Source organism: Crocuta crocuta, unplaced genomic scaffold (assembly GCF_008692635.1).
Source record: "Crocuta crocuta isolate KB4526 unplaced genomic scaffold, BGI_CrCroc_1.0 scaffold29, whole genome shotgun sequence".
Lineage (NCBI taxonomy): Eukaryota > Metazoa > Chordata > Mammalia > Carnivora > Hyaenidae > Crocuta > Crocuta crocuta.
The window spans coordinates 6,768,091-6,785,152 of record NW_027533280.1 but is presented as its reverse complement, the minus strand read 5'-3'; the positions used below and the strand labels follow the sequence as shown (position 1 = coordinate 6,785,152).

General features: G+C 51.4%; 1 protein-coding gene across 1 annotated transcript in view; it reads right to left on the bottom strand.

The window, feature by feature from the left end:
* Window positions 1–16,691, bottom strand: part of OAS2 (2'-5'-oligoadenylate synthetase 2) — an 18,758-nt gene extending 2,067 nt beyond the window's left edge. The window contains 9 exon segments of the mRNA XM_077748065.1: window positions 1,682–1,920; window positions 2,992–3,179; window positions 5,565–5,847; window positions 8,030–8,203; window positions 9,646–9,787; window positions 10,513–10,748; window positions 11,737–11,915; window positions 14,457–14,727; window positions 16,444–16,691. Coding sequence (XP_077604191.1) covers window positions 1,682–1,920; window positions 2,992–3,179; window positions 5,565–5,847; window positions 8,030–8,203; window positions 9,646–9,787; window positions 10,513–10,748; window positions 11,737–11,915; window positions 14,457–14,727; window positions 16,444–16,620 — 1,889 coding nt within the window. The 5' untranslated portion in view covers window positions 16,621–16,691.
* Window positions 16,692–17,062: the final 371 nt, after the last annotated feature.

The following is a 17,062-nucleotide window of genomic DNA, read 5'->3' as shown; positions in this document are numbered from 1 at the left end:
CAGAGCCCGACGCGGGGCTCGAACCCACGAACCGCGAGATCATGACCCAAGCGAAAGTCGGACGCTTAACCGACTAAGCCACCCAGGCGCCCCGCAGGCATGCTTTTTAAAACCAGTGGCCTCGGGGGCGCCTGGGGGGCTCAGTCGGTTAAGTGTCCGACTTCAGCTCAGGTCAGGATCTCACGGTTCCTGAGTTCACACCCCTTGTCGGGCTCTGTGCTGACTGCCAGCTCAGAGCCTGGAGCTGCTTCAGATTCTGTGTCTCCCTCTCTCTCTGTCTCTGCCCTGCTTGCACTCCGTCTTTCTCTCTCAAAAATAAACACTAAAAATTTTTTTTTAAACCAGTGGCCTCAGAATGGGGGGCCCATTCTACTCTTAGCCATAAAACGATGTGTCTTATATCTTAGATGCCAGTAACTCAAAGGCTCTGCTATAGCTCCAAGTAATTTTCTAGAATTCAATTATATGTGTCAGGGGTATTTTGAAAGCTGTTACTTATTATACACAGGATGGCATAATATAAACATTCCCTTCATGTTAGGTCAACTGAAAAATGATGCGAAATTCGATCAACTGTAATGGTACGTGGGCCACGCCCATGGGAGGGAGTCCATGGTATCTTGTTCTCTCCTTCTTCCCCTCTATTCCTTCTCACAGCCTTTTTCTTTTCTCTGTTTTCTTTTCTTTTGCTTCCTTTGTTTTTGTGCCCTGCTGGGGGCACTGAATGGACACACTAAGATTCCCCGCTATTTTTTTTTGTTGTTGTTGTTTACTTATTTTACGAGAGACAGAGACAGAGACAGGGAGAGACAGAGAACAAGTGGGGGAGGGGCAGAGAGAGAGAGAGGGAGACCCAGAATTCGAAGCAGGCTCCAGGCTCTGAGCCGTCAGCACAGAGCCTGACACGGGGCTCGAACTCACGAACTGAGAGATCAGGACCTGAGCCGAAGTCGGATGCTTAACAAACTGAGCCACCCAGGCGCCTCACCATTTATTAAAAAATGTTTAAGTTTCCCCACTATTCTTGAAGGATAGCGGTTTTGTGGGATGCAGGTCTGAAAGGGTAGGTAAAATCTGATGTAATAAAACTCCCCCCGGTAGGATGAATCGGCCGTGAAGAGTGACAGCATTATTCCTCGGGGACACCTTGCCACTTCCACACCTCTGAGACCTGCTAACGAACCCACACTTTCCCTTCTGACCTAGAAAGATGGAAGCATCCCAGGGACCTGGTACCTTGGTCCTTCCTTCTCTGTTCCTCCCGGAAGACATGGTATTCTCTCCGCAGCCCCCTAGGACTTCCTCCCCCCGGGGCCGGCCCCCACCAGCCTCCCTCCTCAGCCTCAAATGTGGGGAATAACAAACCACGACTCCAGGGAGAATGGGGTCCTTGATATAGCGCTGGAGGGAATCAGGTTAAGCAAAGGATGGGGCAGGGAGCACCTATCAGTCAGTTTAGCTTCCAACTTCGGCTCAGGTCGTGATCTCATGGCTCATGAGTTCGAGCCCCCGGCAGGCTCTGTGCTCACAGCTCGGAGCCTGGAGCCTGCTTCGGATTCCGTGTCTCCCTCTCTCTCTGCCCCTCGCTCACTCGAACTCTGTCTCTCTGCCTCTCTCTCAAAAATAAAGATTAGAAATTTTTTTTAAAAAGGAGAAAAGGAAGAGGCAGGATTTGGAGCACCTGGTTCTCTGGATCTGGGTCAGTAGGAAGTTCCTCACGGTCTCATCCTCAAAGTTGTAGTTGACCGTCCAGAAGACACAGAGCTGCTGATATTTTGTGACCAATTCCAGGACGGTCCGGAATCCTTCCGCGGTGTCGAAATTCTCTGCCCCGCTCCCCTGCTCCCAGGCGTAGATGGTGAGCAGCTCCAAGGCGTACTTTGGGGGCAGAGACCCCTTATGCTTCAGTTTCCTTTCGCACTGAGGGAAGAGGGGAACATCAGACAATACTGGTGAGGGCAGGGAGGTGCAGTGAGCAGAGATCACAGGCTAGTGACCCCTGGGGCCCCAGCAAGGCAACTGAGTCACGAGACGCAGGGCTGATGGGTCGGTCTGCTGCAGGTCTGAGCAGGGCAGCTCTGCGGCTGCCCCCTCGGCAGCGCATACGCAGCACATGCGGATTTCTGCGCTGTGCTCCGGCCGTCTAGGACTCCCTAGGGTTATAATACAGCTACTGCTTATAAAACACCCACTGTGTGCTGATTGTGGGGCCAGACATTCTACGTGCCATTCCCAGTCCTCCGACAACCCGCCAAGCAGGCATAGAGAGACGTTGCTGATGAAGACATGCAGCTCGGGGAGGGGAAGGGACTTGCTCAAGGTCACACTGCAGCCCCAAGCTCTCTGAGCACCCTGGGGTGGGGGGCTTGGTCATTTCTCTCAGTTTCTGGGATGGAAACCACAGAGCTCAGTCTCCACCTCAGGCTTCAGGGAGCTGTACACAGGAAGGAGGTGTCTCGGGCAAGAGGAGGTGCTGTGTCCGACGTCTGCTCTCATGGACACACTCAGACACTCCCTTGTGTCCAAGACAGTGGATGGAAGGGAAGGCAAGCTAACGGTCACAGAAAATGCAGCCCCTGGTCCCGCCTGTAGCTTCAGCCTGTCTTCCAAGGATGGCATTTGTGTCTATTACTTCTGGACGCCGAGCAGAAGTACGGCTGGCCTGTAGGCGTGCAAATCCCAACTTCATCTGCCCTTTGTGTGTAGAATAACCTGGATTCCTGCAGAGTTCTCTGGGCGCCTGAGCAAAGGCAACATAAACCACATGCGGCAGCGTCGATGGTAGAGGGTGCTCCCCATCTCGCCCCGCTTCGTGGGGGTGGTGACGGGACTCCACAGAGATACTCAGGATTAGTAGACAGATTCCCGATAGTGGCTCAGCCCCCCGCACGGGAGAACGTAGGCACACAGAGCCGCAGTTACGTACTGGTGTGAAGGTCACAAAACACCATAAAAACGATAACCAGATCACCGGAATACGAGCAGTCATACCTGTTTGTACCAATGCTTCACCAGACGAATTAAATCCTTCAATTTGGTGGGTCGAGAGGCCACGAATTTGCACTGCAGCTCCGTGAAACAGGTGGAAAATTCTCCCTCCATGGCGTCTGAGGATTTATACAGGTCGATGAGCTCTGCATAGACCTTGGGGCTGGGTGTGGAGCCAGAGGTCAGCTGACCTAGCGAGGGGGAGATGTTTAGATTATGCTTTCCTCTGTAGATGCGCAACATCACTCATCATCAGGGAAATACAAATCAAAACCACAATGAGATACCACCTCACACCTGTCAGAATGGCTAACGTTAACAACTCAGGCAACAGCAGACGTTGGTTAGGACGCAGAGAAAGAGGATCCCTTTTGCACTGCTGGTGGGAACGCACACTGGTGCCGCCACTCTGGAAAACGGTGTGGAGGTTCCTCAAAAAGTTAAAAATAGAACTACCCTACGACCCAGCAATTGCACTACTAGGTACTCATTCAAGGGATACAGGGGTGCTGATGCATAGGGGCACATGCACTCCAATGTTCATAGCAGCGCCTTCAAAAATAGCCAAATTATGGAAAGACCCCAAATATCCATCGACTGATGAATGGATAAAGAAGATGTGATATATATACTCTACTTGGCAATGAAAAAGAGTGAAATCTTGCCATTTGCAGCAACATGGGTGGAACTAGAAGGTACTATGCTAAGTGAAATGAAGACAAAGAAAGACAGATCGTATGATTTCACTCATGTGGAGTTTGAGAAACTCAACAGATGAACAGAGGCGAGGGGAAGGGAAAATAAGATAAAAACAGAGAGCGGGAGGCAAACTGTTCAGAGGCTCTTAAGTACAGAGAACAAACTGAGGGTTGCTGGAGGGGGCTGGGGGGAATGGGTTAAGTGGGTGATGGGTATTAAGGAGGACACTTTTCAGGATGAGCACTGGGTGTCATATGTAAGAAATGAATCACTGGGTTCTACTCCTGAAGCAAGACTACGCTATATGTTAATTAACTTGAATTTAAATGTTAAAAAAGAAACCATTCTCAAACACTTTTGACAAATATAATTTAATCCTGGGTAATGACTTTGAACTCTATTAGTATATTTGAATGACTGATGTCTAAGATACTGAGAGCGTCTGCAGAGTAACGAGATATTTAAAAAAAATTATACAGTCGATATGAATGCAGGTGCTATTACTAAAGTATTATCGAGATTTGCACTGTCCAATACGGTAGCCACTAAGCAATGTGGTTTATGCATTCAAATTAAGTAAGGGGAAATAAAATTAAAAATTTAGTTCCTCTGTCCCACTAGCCACAATTTCAAGCTCTCAGTAGGTGCAGAACATTCTCATTATCACAGAAAGATCTTTTAGACTGCACTGATGGGGACTTTGCTAACTATGGCCTATAGGCTAAATCTGGCCCACTTCTTGTTTTTGTACATAAAGTTTTATTAGAACACTGCCATGCACTTTGTGCTTTCAGGGTGCCGTGGCAGAGTTGAGTAATCATGACAGATACTGTATGGTCCTCAAAGCTGAAAATACTTGCTACTTTGCTTTAAAAAAATTTTTTTTTAGCCAAACCCCAATCTATACTGTTATTTCCTGTCTAGAGACACTAAGAACCATTCAGAGGGAAGGCACCATAGTCTTCTTGATTCTGATTTGAAAAATGCCTGAAATAGCCTGCTTTATTTTTTCTTTAAGAAGTTTTTTTTTGTTTCAGTGTTTATTTTTGAGAGAGAGAGAGAGCACACACAAGTGGGGGAGGGGTAGGAAAAGGGGAACAGAGGATCCAAAGCAGGTCTGTGCTGATTGACAACAGCGAGCCCGATGTGGGGCTCAAACTCTCGAACCACGAGATCATGACCTGAGCTGAAGCTGAACGCTCAACTGGCTGAGCCACCCAGGTGCCCCACCTTGGTTTCTGTTCATACAAAATGATGTATCTGTCATTCATGAATCGAATTTCCAAAGCAGATTTTTGTCCAAGATTGACAGCACTCAGGATTTCTTGTCTTTGCCTTACAATGCTTCCCACAGTCTTTTTAAATTCCCTTCACTAATAATTGAAGCGTTTTATCTATAAATGTGTACAGAACTCCTGTGTACTCCATTCTTTGATAGCTATTATGAGCCACACCACAGGAATGTAAGATGTGGGTTCTGGCCATCCTTGGGATACTTAAGTGGCAAAGGAGAATGAAAATGTCCATGGGGGGTGGCAGTGGTGCCTGGGTGGCTCAGCCAGTTAAGCAACTGACTACGGCTCAGGTCATGATCTCACGGCTCATGGGTTTGAGCCCCGCATCGGGCTCTGTGCTGACAGCTCGGAGCCTGGAACCTGCTTTGGATTCTGTGTCTCCCTCTCCCTCTGCCCCTCCCCACGAAATAACATTTAAAAAGTTAAAAAAAAAAAAGTGTCCACAGGGATAAGGTGGTACTAGAGCCATGAGTCCTCATCACTAAGTCACATGGCTTTCCCTCCACCCGCCTGGCCCCATCACCCCAGAACCCATCTTCCTCCTCGAGAAGCTAAAGTCTGGGGGGTGGGGGTGGGGCCCACCTAGAGCATTAAATGCAGGCAGCACATCAAAGTCAACCCTCTCGTTGAGCACTCTGGACTTCAGAGAGAAGCTTAGCACCCTGGGAGTCTTCCATTTGGAAATCTCAAACTTCACTTCAAACTTTTCCTTCTGCTGACAGGCTTCTAGCTGTTTACGGATTTCCTTGATGATATTGCATCTCTCGGTTTTTTGGGAGGTGTAGCTCTTAAGCGAGTCTGGGAACACTACGAGGTCGGCATCGGAGCCGGTCTTCAGAGCCGTGCCTTTGCCGGTCGACCCTCCCTAGTGAAGAAAGGCAAGCAGAGTTACAGCATTTTCTAGACCCCGAGCCCCCTGCCCCCTGGGCTGCTGCCAATGAGCTCGCCAAGGGGGTGGGTCCAAGTTAGGGTCCAGTTAGGGCTGAGTCCAGAGCAGGGTGTTCACTCTTTCAAGGGAATAGTTTGGCTCCAAAGGTTTTCTCATGCCCTTTGATGTACTTATTTGCTCACAAACAGCTGATGGGCTAGTTGTAAATTACCCGCTGCTCAAGTCAGCTTCCGAGAGATGTCTCCTAAAGGGTATTTAGCTTTGTTTGGATTCCTGTGACCGGAGAGAAATCAAACTGGGGGCAGTCATTATGTTGAAAGTTCTCCTCCGTTCCCTGATTCATCGGTTTCCTCTGGGGGGTCTGGGGATCCCGGGATGATTAGGCACAAGGGTCTGTACAGGGCCAGACAGTAGTGTGGGGTGTGTATGGCCCCTGCCACACAGGCGCTCTACCTCCTCCCCCCTCCCTCCTCTCCTTCCCTCCCTTCTTCCTCCTCCCTCCTCCTCCCTCCCTCCCTCCCTCCTCCTCTTCCTCCTTTCCCTTCTTCTCTAACAACTCTGTACAACTGTCAGTTCGCTTTTTAGCTCCCTGGCCCCGATTTGGCCACCCCTGCACGAGGCGGCCTAGGCGGTACGCGGGCTCGTCCTGTCTATTTTGGGGAGCTCAGCCTGCAGGCGCCGCTCCTTAGCTGACGGGCGTCTTGGAGGGTGAGGTGGGGGAGAAGCCACCTCAGGGCGCCAGCCTCCACCCTTTCTGCCCTGGTTGCCCCCAGAAAGTTCACCCCATATTTGTAGGAAAACGTTTGTTTTACTGAGTAGTAAAGGCCTGACGGCGGCAGCAGTTTAGGGGTGAGGGGAGGGTGTCCTGTTTCCTGTATCAGATGCTCAAACCGGCTTCATTCACGCAGCTGGTCTGCGGGTGCTGGCCTTCGCCAGCCTCACCCGGGCCACGGCTCCCTCCTCAACATCTCTGGGTGACACCTTCCCCGTCACCCAGCAGACAGCCCTCTCCAGCTCGCAGCCAACTTCAGGAAGAAACTTCCTGTGTGCCCGTGATTCTCTTCCTATTTTCTTCTTCTTCTTTTTAAAGTTCATTTTAATTTTGAGAGAAAGACAGAGAGACCGAGAGCAAGCAGGGGAGGGGCAGAGAGAGAGAGACAGAGACACAGAATCTGAAGCAGGCTCCAGGCTCCAAGCTGTCTGCACAGAGCCCCACGCAGGGCTCATACCCGCAAACCCTGAGCTCATGACGTGAGCTGACGTCAGACGCTTAACCAGCTGAGCCACCCAGGTGCCCCTCCTATTTTCTTTTTCTTCGATGTGCCACCATACCTTTTCTTACTTCTACTATCATGTTGATGGGGATCTCGGGAAGGAAGAGAGAAAACAGGCTTCGACAGTTTTAACACTGACCATGAACTCAGCCTGCTTTCACCCCAGGGAGCCTCAGTGAGACATCTGAGTCCACATGGGGCTTATGGGATATTGGTCCCGGTGCCCGGCCCGCCTCGGGGCAGCAGGCACTCAGGTCTGTCTGGCAGCATATCGGCATCTCCCTGCTCCCTGCGGGTGACCGTGGCCCCCCACTTATCAGGCCGCTGACCCACCAGCAAAGGGAAGTGTGTTAGCCTGTGGACTTGGAGCCGTGGGCAAGAATGACCCAATCTGCTGAATCTCTAGCTCGGTTGATGGCTGATCAGGCTCCGGTCATGAAGACAAGAAAGAGGTCACTCTTTGGTCCAGGACATGCGGAGCTTGGGGTCCACTGTGGTTTGAACGGTAGCCCCTCTGCTGGGAAGGTGAGAACGTGACCTTGCTTGGAAGAAGGGCCTTTGTAGATGTGATTGAGTGAGAGGTCTGTAGACCCTAAATCCAAGGGCGAGTGTCCTTAGAAGACAAGGGAAAGGAGAGGAGACCGTGGAGAAGGTGATGGGGAGGCAGAGGTGGCCAGGCCGCTAAGGGCGGGGCAGCCCCAGGAAGCCCACACTGAGCCACAGGGATGTGGTTACTGATGTAAGCGGTGCGCGGGCGCCCCCTACTGACAGCCGGGGGTCTAGCTGCCCACCTGCCGGCTTCGCTCCCAGGTCCCTGCAGGCAGGGCACGAGCCGCTTTGCCCACTACCGCTAAGGCCCCGGTAGCAAAGAGGCTGTTACTCACCTTGACGGTTTTCTGAACTCTTGTAGCTGAATGCGGAAAGCAATTTTTCTGAAGGAATTTACAGATGACGTCAACAGCTGTCGCGATCTGGTCCAGGAAACGTCTGTCAGGCTGGAGAAAGTCCTTGATGAATTTATCCAGAAGATGGCCCGGGGTCGCGTACAGTGGCGCCGGCTGGGAAGGGGGAAGAACGCTGGCTCAGCACTTGCATCGACACACCCCAAGAACATTCCGGAGAGTTTAGTGTGGCGCCCAGCCCCCCGGCCCCCGGGGGCTGCGAGCAGTGAGCTGACAGCGTGTCTTTATCTGACAGCCGGCTCAAACGGCTCAGAATAAACAAGAAATACAATACGGACGATGAGGGAAACTGAAACAGAGCCAAAGGGGTAAAAAGCGAAACATTTGGGAGTCTACACAGACGCAGGGGTTCACTGAACCATTTCTGCTACTTTCTATATGTTTGAAAGTTTTCAGAATAAAAGTTGGGGGGGTATTTTTTAAAAAGCTGTTTTAGGAACCCAGGGAAATTGAGGTCAGAGAGCAAAGACAGAGTCCAAGGAGAGTTGGGGCAAGGAGTGGGTGCCCGACATTCCTTCCGGATCCAGGCAGGGGGCTCTCGGTCTGCGGAGTCCTTCCTGTTCAGGGGCCCCGAATTTGGGATGCTCATTTATACCCCACTTCTTTGCCCAGTTGGCCCTCAACTTCCTGTGCCAAATGAAGGGTAGACCCATGGCTACCATACGTCGGATGTAAATTAGTCCCGTGCCTGTGAATTTCATTGGCCTATATCTGGCCTCATGGGCTCCCCATGACCCCCAGGAAACTGAGTGGGTTCAGTGGCCTAGACCGACGATGTTCTCACTGCTGTCCTTCTCCGATGAGCTGAGAGCGCAGGGGCATTCTGTGTTGGTAGATTTGCTTCCCTTTTGGGGAAGGGAGGGGAAGCCGGTGTATCTGCCCCAGCCTGGGCTCCCCTCTGTTTCCTCCTCACCGACCTATCCACCTGCGCTCCCATGTGCGGCCATTGATTGAAATCTCTAATCTGCAGGGGTGCCTGGGTGGCTCAATCGGTTAGGCATCCGACTTCGGGTCATGATTTCACGGTTCGTGGGTTCGAGCCCCGCGTCGGGCTCTGTGCTGACAGCTCAGAGCCCGGGGCTGCCTTTAGATTCTGTGTCTCCCTCTCTCTCTGGCCCTGCCTTTCAAAATAATAAACATTTAAAAAACAAAAAAGAAGAGGAGGGAGACACAGAGACAGACAGGCAAGGAGGGAAGGCATTGTGAAGACACACCAGAGAAGGCCGTGTGACACTGAGATGGGAGGGACATGGCCAAGGAGCACCAACAGCCACCAGGAGCGGGGAAGAGGCAAGGAAGGGTCCTCCTCTGGGCCTTCAGAGGGAGCACAGCGCTGCCCCCACCTTGACCTTGGACTTCCAGCCTCCAGATGTGAGAGAGTGAATTTCTGCTGCTGTAAGCCACTAGCATGTGCTTTGTCACAGCTGCACAGGGACATCCACTCCCACGCGTGGTGCTCCTGGGCTATGGCAACTGTCTGGGTGTTGGGACGCCCTCCCTGTGGTGTGACGCGAGCTGCCTCTGCAAAGCCCTCTCACCAGAACATTCCACGATGGTCCAGGCGACTCACTGGGGCTGAGAGAAGACAACCAGGTGTGAGCTTCCCGCTGCAGCAGCTCCCAGCACGCCTTATTTTTGCTCACATTGTGGGTCGGGTCCACTGGGTCCAAGATGACCGGCCTAGGAATTCCATTGGATGACAAAAAAAGTCAGTTGGGCTGCATGTGAAAGAAGAAACCTGTGTTGGAATCAGGCCTGGATGGGGTGCCTGGGAACCTGGACTCGAACATCCATGCTTCCTCTCGTTCAGTGAGGCGCTGTGTCTGAGACGTTTAGACCCTCAGCTCCCGCCTTCTCTGCTTGGCACTGACGTTCCATGAGGAACACAGTAAAATGGGGGCGCCTGGGGGGCTCAGTCAGTTAAGCGTCCGACTCCGTTTCAGGTCATGATCTCATGGTTTGTGACTTGGAGCCCTGTGCCGGGCTCTGGGCTGACAGTGCAGAGCCTGCTTGGGATTCTCTCTCTCCCTCTCTCTGCCCCTCCCCTGCTGGTGCTCACGCGTGGGCGCACACACACACACACACACACACACACACACTCTCTCTCTCTCTCTCAATAAATACATAAACTTTAAAAATAACATAATAAAATGGTTAGCCCCTTCTTTCTATATGGCAACCACCTCCTGAGTATCTTGGGGACAAGACAAAATATGACGATGGTGGGGAACGCGAAACAACGTTGGCCAGGCGCCCCTCTTTCGGGCAAACCTCCCTCCCCACCGCCGCTGGCATGCTTTGGTGCACCCTTGGCTGGGAAGGACCGGCTGGGCCCTCATTCTCACAGGCACAGCCTGACGTGCGGACTGACAGGTAAAGAGAGAGACTGGAGGGAAGCTTGGTACCTCGATGATCGGAGCTGGCTCAGCAGAATGTTCCGGACCATCTCGTTCTCAAAGTTGTAGTTGACGATCCAATAGACACACAGCTGCTCCTGCTGTTTGATTAGCCCCAGGACGGTTCTGATGCCTTCCACGATGTCGAAGTTTTCCGCCCCACAGCCCTGTTCCCAGGCATAGACAGTCAGCAGCTCCAGTGCATACACGGGCAGCGGGGGACACCCATTCAGCTTTGCCTGGCACTGTGGGTGAAGAAAAGAGGCAGTGGCTCATCTGGGGATCCCGCCCCCGCACCCCGTGCCAGGGGCCTGAAATCAAGGAATCAGAAGTCTATGGGAAGTCACCACCCCCCACCAGTGACGAAAATGACACCATGCCTAAAATTCAATGGGCTAACGGTAGCAAGTGTTGGCGAGGACGTGGATGGAGCACCTGAAAGTGTCAGTGCCATTAGGTACAACCGTTAGGGAAGACTCAAGTTGGCCATACTTGCTAACGTTAAATATATATATTATTACATATGTATTTACTATTATATAACATTACGCACTACATATGATATATTTATGTAATGATATGTTTTATATGCAATGTAATAATATATAGCATAGTCTATGTATGTGTTTATTATATATGCACATATACACATCAATACATCACGTATATATGTATCCATCTATGTATACATATTCATATATCTTATAACCTGCGTATTTGTCTAAGAGAAACGAGTGCTTCAACTCACAAAAGGACATGTAAGGGAATATCCATGGTAGCCTGCTTCATAGTAGCCCTGATTTGGAAGCGGCCCAAGTGTCCATTAACAGAGTGGATAATGTGCGGTGCATCAAGCAACAGAATCACAGGAAACGGTGAGAAAGTACAAGCACAGGGTACAGCAGAGACGAATCTCTCAGACACCACGTTGACCCAAAGGCGGCAGACAGAGAGGACATGCGATGCCCTTCCACTGATACCAAGTTCAAGAACAAGCAGAACTGTGGTGACAGATGTTAGGATGGTGGCCGTCCGGGGACAGCATTCCTGGGGAGAGGGCTTGCGGCGGCTGCGGAGATGCAGGAAACTCGCCCTACGTTGGTCTGGACGTTGCTAATGGGGACAGAAAGAGGCAGTGGGCTGCACCTGAGAGTGTTGTGCTTTCCTGGAGGTGGGAGCTCTCGGTTGAAAGGAAACGGATGGCAGCAATAGATAATAAAATCGGAAAGTTACCTGTTGGTACCAGTACTTTACCAAGAGGATCAAATCCTTCAGTTTTCTGGGCCGGTTGTGGAAAAACCTCTGCTGGAGTTCTGTGAAGCAGACGGAGAATTCACCGGGGACGGCTCTTGTCATATCCAAGGCTCTTTTGAGGTCTCGGTACGTCTGAGGGCTGGGCTTCTCACTTACGCCTGGAGCGACAGAGAAGCACAGACCTTCCGGGGGTCAGTGAGGCAGCAGGGGGGTCTGGTGTGGTTTCACAGCACACGTCCGTCACGTAATCTGTAAGGGAACTGGTGTCTTCACCCGAAGGTGAGGGTGGCTTGCCTCACTAGGCAGTACAATGTCATCTCGCGGAACTGCTGTGAAAACCGCGTGGCTCTGGCCGGAGACAAAGTCAGCAGAGACAGAAGGGTCGAAACCATGGTTATAAATGAGGAAGGGAGACTCCCAGCCTGGTAGGGAAAGATGGCTTCTGTACCGAATGCTGTTGGCACAGCTGGGATACACCTGGAGGAAAATCGCGTTCCTATAGTGCAGACAGTATATTCTGCTATTGAGCCCAGCCAGTGAATGCTCTGTTTCAGAGAGTCAAGGGTACAGGGACTCTGAGGAGGCAGGTAAGGTGAAGGCAGGGTCCTGGAGGCTGGGGTTCGAGGCCAACAGGCAGGCACACTCCCCTCGGAACGGGATCCCGTGATACCAGGTAGCAGTTCTCAAACTGGCATGCCAATCGGAATCCTGCTGCCCAGCTAATCTGGAATATGGGTCCAGGAGCCTCCTGACTCAATGAATATGGGTCTTTTAATCCCAAATTAGCTCTGCAGGAGGTCTGCAGTAAAGGGAGCTCAAGGCTCTGTATTTTTTTTTTTTACTAAGTTTCAGGTGATTCTGATACTCACTGAAGTGTGAGAACCCCTGGTGTGGGGGTGATGAAGTAAATGCAATGGGGAGGGGGATGTCAGTAGATCCCAGAACTTCATCAGGGTCTCTACTCTTGCTAGCTGAGCCCTACTGTTCATAAGCACATTTTACAAACATATAAACAAGGGGAGACAATAGCCAGCTTGTGCCTTTCATTTGCTCCGATAGATATTTACTGACTTCCTACTTTTAGCCAGACATGGTTCTGGGCACTTGGTAACCAAGGAGGTTAAGGGAGAGAATATTCCATGCTCCTCGATGATGATAATAATGTAGCTAACACTTGTTGAGCGCCTATTGTATGCCGGACACAGTTTAAGCCTTTTTGTGCGAGCACCACAAAACTCCACGTGGTTGGCGCAATTAACTTCTAGCTTAACAGGTGAGGAAATGGAAATACTAGGAAGTCATGTAAGAGCAAGCATCCCCCTTTGGGTTAGAAGCCCTGTGGAGAGAGCACTGGAGGCGTACAGCCATGGAAGTCGGCGAGCTGGTGTGAACAGGCCACGTTAGTTAGGCAACTATTTAGTAAGGAAAGGAATTTAAGAATTCTCCAGTAAATTAGTTTTCTCATAAAGCAATCATGGTCTCCTTCCCCAAAAGGATGTTTGCAATATGTGGTTTTAGCACCATCTGGTGGCAGTGTCTGGATACCACATACAAGGAAGAGCATATTTCTCGTTTTCACACCATCCTTGCATGTTGGGGTGAACCCAGCTCTGGCCCAGTCCCCAGCCACAAGCTCTGAGCAAGAGGAGAGAATATAGGATTTCCTGAGAATTCTGAGTCACCCTGGGTCTCTTCACTTTGACTCCAGCCCTTGTCTGAGAACTGCCTAACTTCCAAACATTTTCCTCTAACTTGGCTCTAACTTGGTTACCTTTCTATGAACATGAGTCACCGAAGTGTGTGTGTGTGTGTGTGTGTGTGTGTGTGTGTGTGTGTGTGTCTTGGGGTTTTAAAGATCTGGGCTTTTATTCTAGTTCTGTCAGCAACTGGCCATGTGTCCCTGAGACATTCCTTTCCTTCGGTTTTCCTATTTGCTTAAAGAGAATTTAATTTCAGCTGTGGCATTTGAGTTTGTGATTATATGTACCTGTGCTTGAGACTAAGCCACAAGTATGCTGAGCTTTTTATTTCCTTCCTTCCTTTCCTTCCTTCCATTCATCCATCCAGTCTATCATTCATCCATCTGTCTGTCCATCTGTCCATCCATCCATCCATCCGCCTGTGCATCCATCCATCCATCCATCCATCCATCCATCCATCCATCCATCTGCCTGTGCATCCAACCATCCAACCATCCATCCATCCATTCATCCAACCAGTTGCCCTTGCCTTGATGTTGACTCCAGTGCCTGCTCTAGGGGGACTTTTCCCAGCCGTTTGCCCCGTCCTCTTCCTCGTGGCTGTGCAGACCGGCAGCAGCATGGCCCTGGTTAGAAATACAGAGTCCCGGACCCTCCCCCAATCTCCTGAATCAGCACCTGCATTCTTCACAAGGTTCCCTGCTGATCTGTGTGCTTGTCACAGTCTGAGAAACTGTGCTCTAGATTCGAGAGTCTAGGACATTCTTTCCAAAGCCGATTAGGAGATGGGGGGAAAGTTCTAGAGAAGAGAGTAAGCCTCAGGCAGGAAGGACCTCCTCTCTTGAAGGTAGGTGGTCCCCTACTTTGGAACATACCAGTGGTGTCTTTCCCATCCACAGCCTAGAGGACCCACATGGTGGTCTGCCACCCTTTCCTTTGGCTTTGCTCTCTCAACACCCCCCCTCCGGGCCGGTGCCCTCCACACCCAGGAGCACTCACCCAGAGCGTTGTAGGCAGGGAGCACCTCGAACGTGAGGCTCTGCCACTTGGTGAACAGCTGGAGGGTGAGCCTTCCATGGAGCTCCTGGACCTGCATTCTGGCCGCCAGCCTCATGGTGAACTGACAGGCCTCCAGCCACTGCTGGATCTTGCTGACGATTTCATCGTGGCTTTTCTTCTGATCCTGGAACCGCTCGAGGCCACTGACAAAGACGACAATCGTACCGTCGGAGTTGCCCCTCAACACCGTGTTCCTGCCGTAGGAACCGCCCTGCCAGTGACGGAGAAGCAGGTGTGAGAATCTGGACCCTCGGGTCACAGGGCACCCCCATGGGCAACAGAACTTCTCAAATGAACCGAAAGCCACAAGTGTCACCATAGTCTTAAAACTGAGTGGCAGGTGTCCATGTGTCTGCTCGAAGGCCTGAACAGGAGGCTCACAGCAGCACTTTTTGAACGAACGAGCCTCTGACTGGAGGCCACTCAGATGGCCAGCGGCAATAGAATGAACAAACGTGCTCGATTCGTGCCTTGAAACGCTATTCGGCGATGGAATGATAACCGCATGCCTACATGCAACGTGAGTTTCGTAAACAGGACGAGACAGAGAAGCCACGTGGTAAAGGCACACTGTGCGTGAATTCATTTCTATCACGCGACCTGATACAGGGGAGGGCTGGGGTAGTGACTCCAGAGGGGACCAGGTGCTCTCGGGGCCAGGAAGGTTTCGTTTCCAGATCTGGGTGTAGGTTACACAAGTGTGTTGTCAGCCACAACCCGCCGGACTGTGCACTTAGGTCTGTGCACTCTGTTTTTCTTACCTTATATTTTAATTAGGAAAAAGTTAGCAATATTGAGAGGCAGGATGGCATAGCGATTAAGGGTGTATGCTCCCGGGGCACCTGGGTGGCTCCATCGGTTCGCGTCCGACTTCGGCTCAGGTCATGATCTCGTGGATCGTGGGTTCAAGCCCCGCGTCGGGCTCTGTGCTGGCAGCTCAGAGCCTGGAGCCTGTTTCGATTCTGTGTCTCCCTCTCTCTCCCTGCCCCTCCCCAGCAGTCACGCACTGTCTCTGTCTCTGTCTCAGAATCTCTCTCTCAAAAATAAACATTAAAAAAAAGTAAAAAAAAAAAAAAAGACTGAGATTAAAAAAAAATTTAAAAAAGCTCATGCTCCCAAGCAGACTATCTGGGCTTAAAGTCTGGCTTTGCCTCCAGCTAGCAAATAACTTCCTCCTGCCTCAGTTTCCTCATCTGGGCCTGGGCGAAGGGACATCAGTCCAGGTATCTTTACTGCTAGGGCTGCCGGGCATGCCTAAGGCAGAGGCCAGAAAGCACCGTGACTGCAGAGAAGGGGGGCTCAGGGCTGGGTGAGCGTGAGGGGGCTGCTGGGGGTCTCTAACGCCCTCCCACCCTAGGGTCCCGGCACCTTCCCAGCACCTTTTTCCTCCCCAAAGGGCCGGGATCTTCAGCCTCAGCCCCGGGATTTATGCCAAGAACACCAAACATTTCTACCTGCTGAGAGGCACACCCTGTTGCCATTGAGAAACCACAGAGCCACCTGCAGGTAGTTTTACTGAACTCACCCAGCCTCAGTTTACTCCTCTGTAATATGGAGAGGGTGGAAACAGTAACAATAATCACAGCTCACTTGTTGAGCACTAACTATGTACCAGGCCCGTACTAAGAACATTATACACTTCAGCCTCATTACAGTTCGAGATGGGTATCATTCTTCTCCCATTTTACGGATTCAGAGACTGAAGCACAGAGAGGTTAAACAACCTGCTCTGGGGGGCACAGTCATAAAGACAGAGCTGGAATGCAAAGCTGTGCCCCTAAGCTCTACATCATGTCCGTCACTCCACTCAAGGGTGAGCAGGACAAGGCATGTCACCCAGAAGGTGCTCAGCCGCCTGTCACTCTTCTTTCTGGTGGCCACGGAACCTCCTGGCTCCCAGAAGCCCTGGCCGCAGCCTTGCACTCACTTTAGCCACACATATTACGTTGGGGATCTGCCTGGTTTCCTCCAGGGCGGCACAGATGGCGTCCACGCTGTCATCAATCTGTTTCTGACATTCTCCGTAGGGCTTCAGGGAGTTCTGGATCAGTTCATCCAGCTTCTCCGGCTGCGTGGAGTACAGATGCGACCCCCAGATGCCCATCGCTGGCTGCGGTGGGGACAGCTAACCGTAGATCTCAGCTCAGCAGAGAGGAAAAGGAGCCACTCCCTTGCGTAGAGCCGGGAAACTGCAAATCGCAAGTGGGGAGTCTAGAAACCGAAACTCACACAGTGCTTCCAGCTGACTTCCTCAATCCAGGTTTCCGCCCACCGCCGCGGCCGGGGACGGCAGCCTGTGGCTTCCCCGAAGGCCATCTTGTGGTTAAGCAGGCTGATACATACACTTCATCCCCTGTCTTTTTGGGCACAGAGACTGGGCTGGCAGGGTGTTTAACCTGCAGATGATGTCACTAGGGCTGATCAGGACTTTCAGACTGACTTTTCAAAGGTCACATTCCCAGCATAGGTTAAAAGTGTAATTCAGTCTTGGTTTGCTGCTGTCGGGGGTAAATTATTCCATCTGGGGCTGTGAACACTCCTGTCTC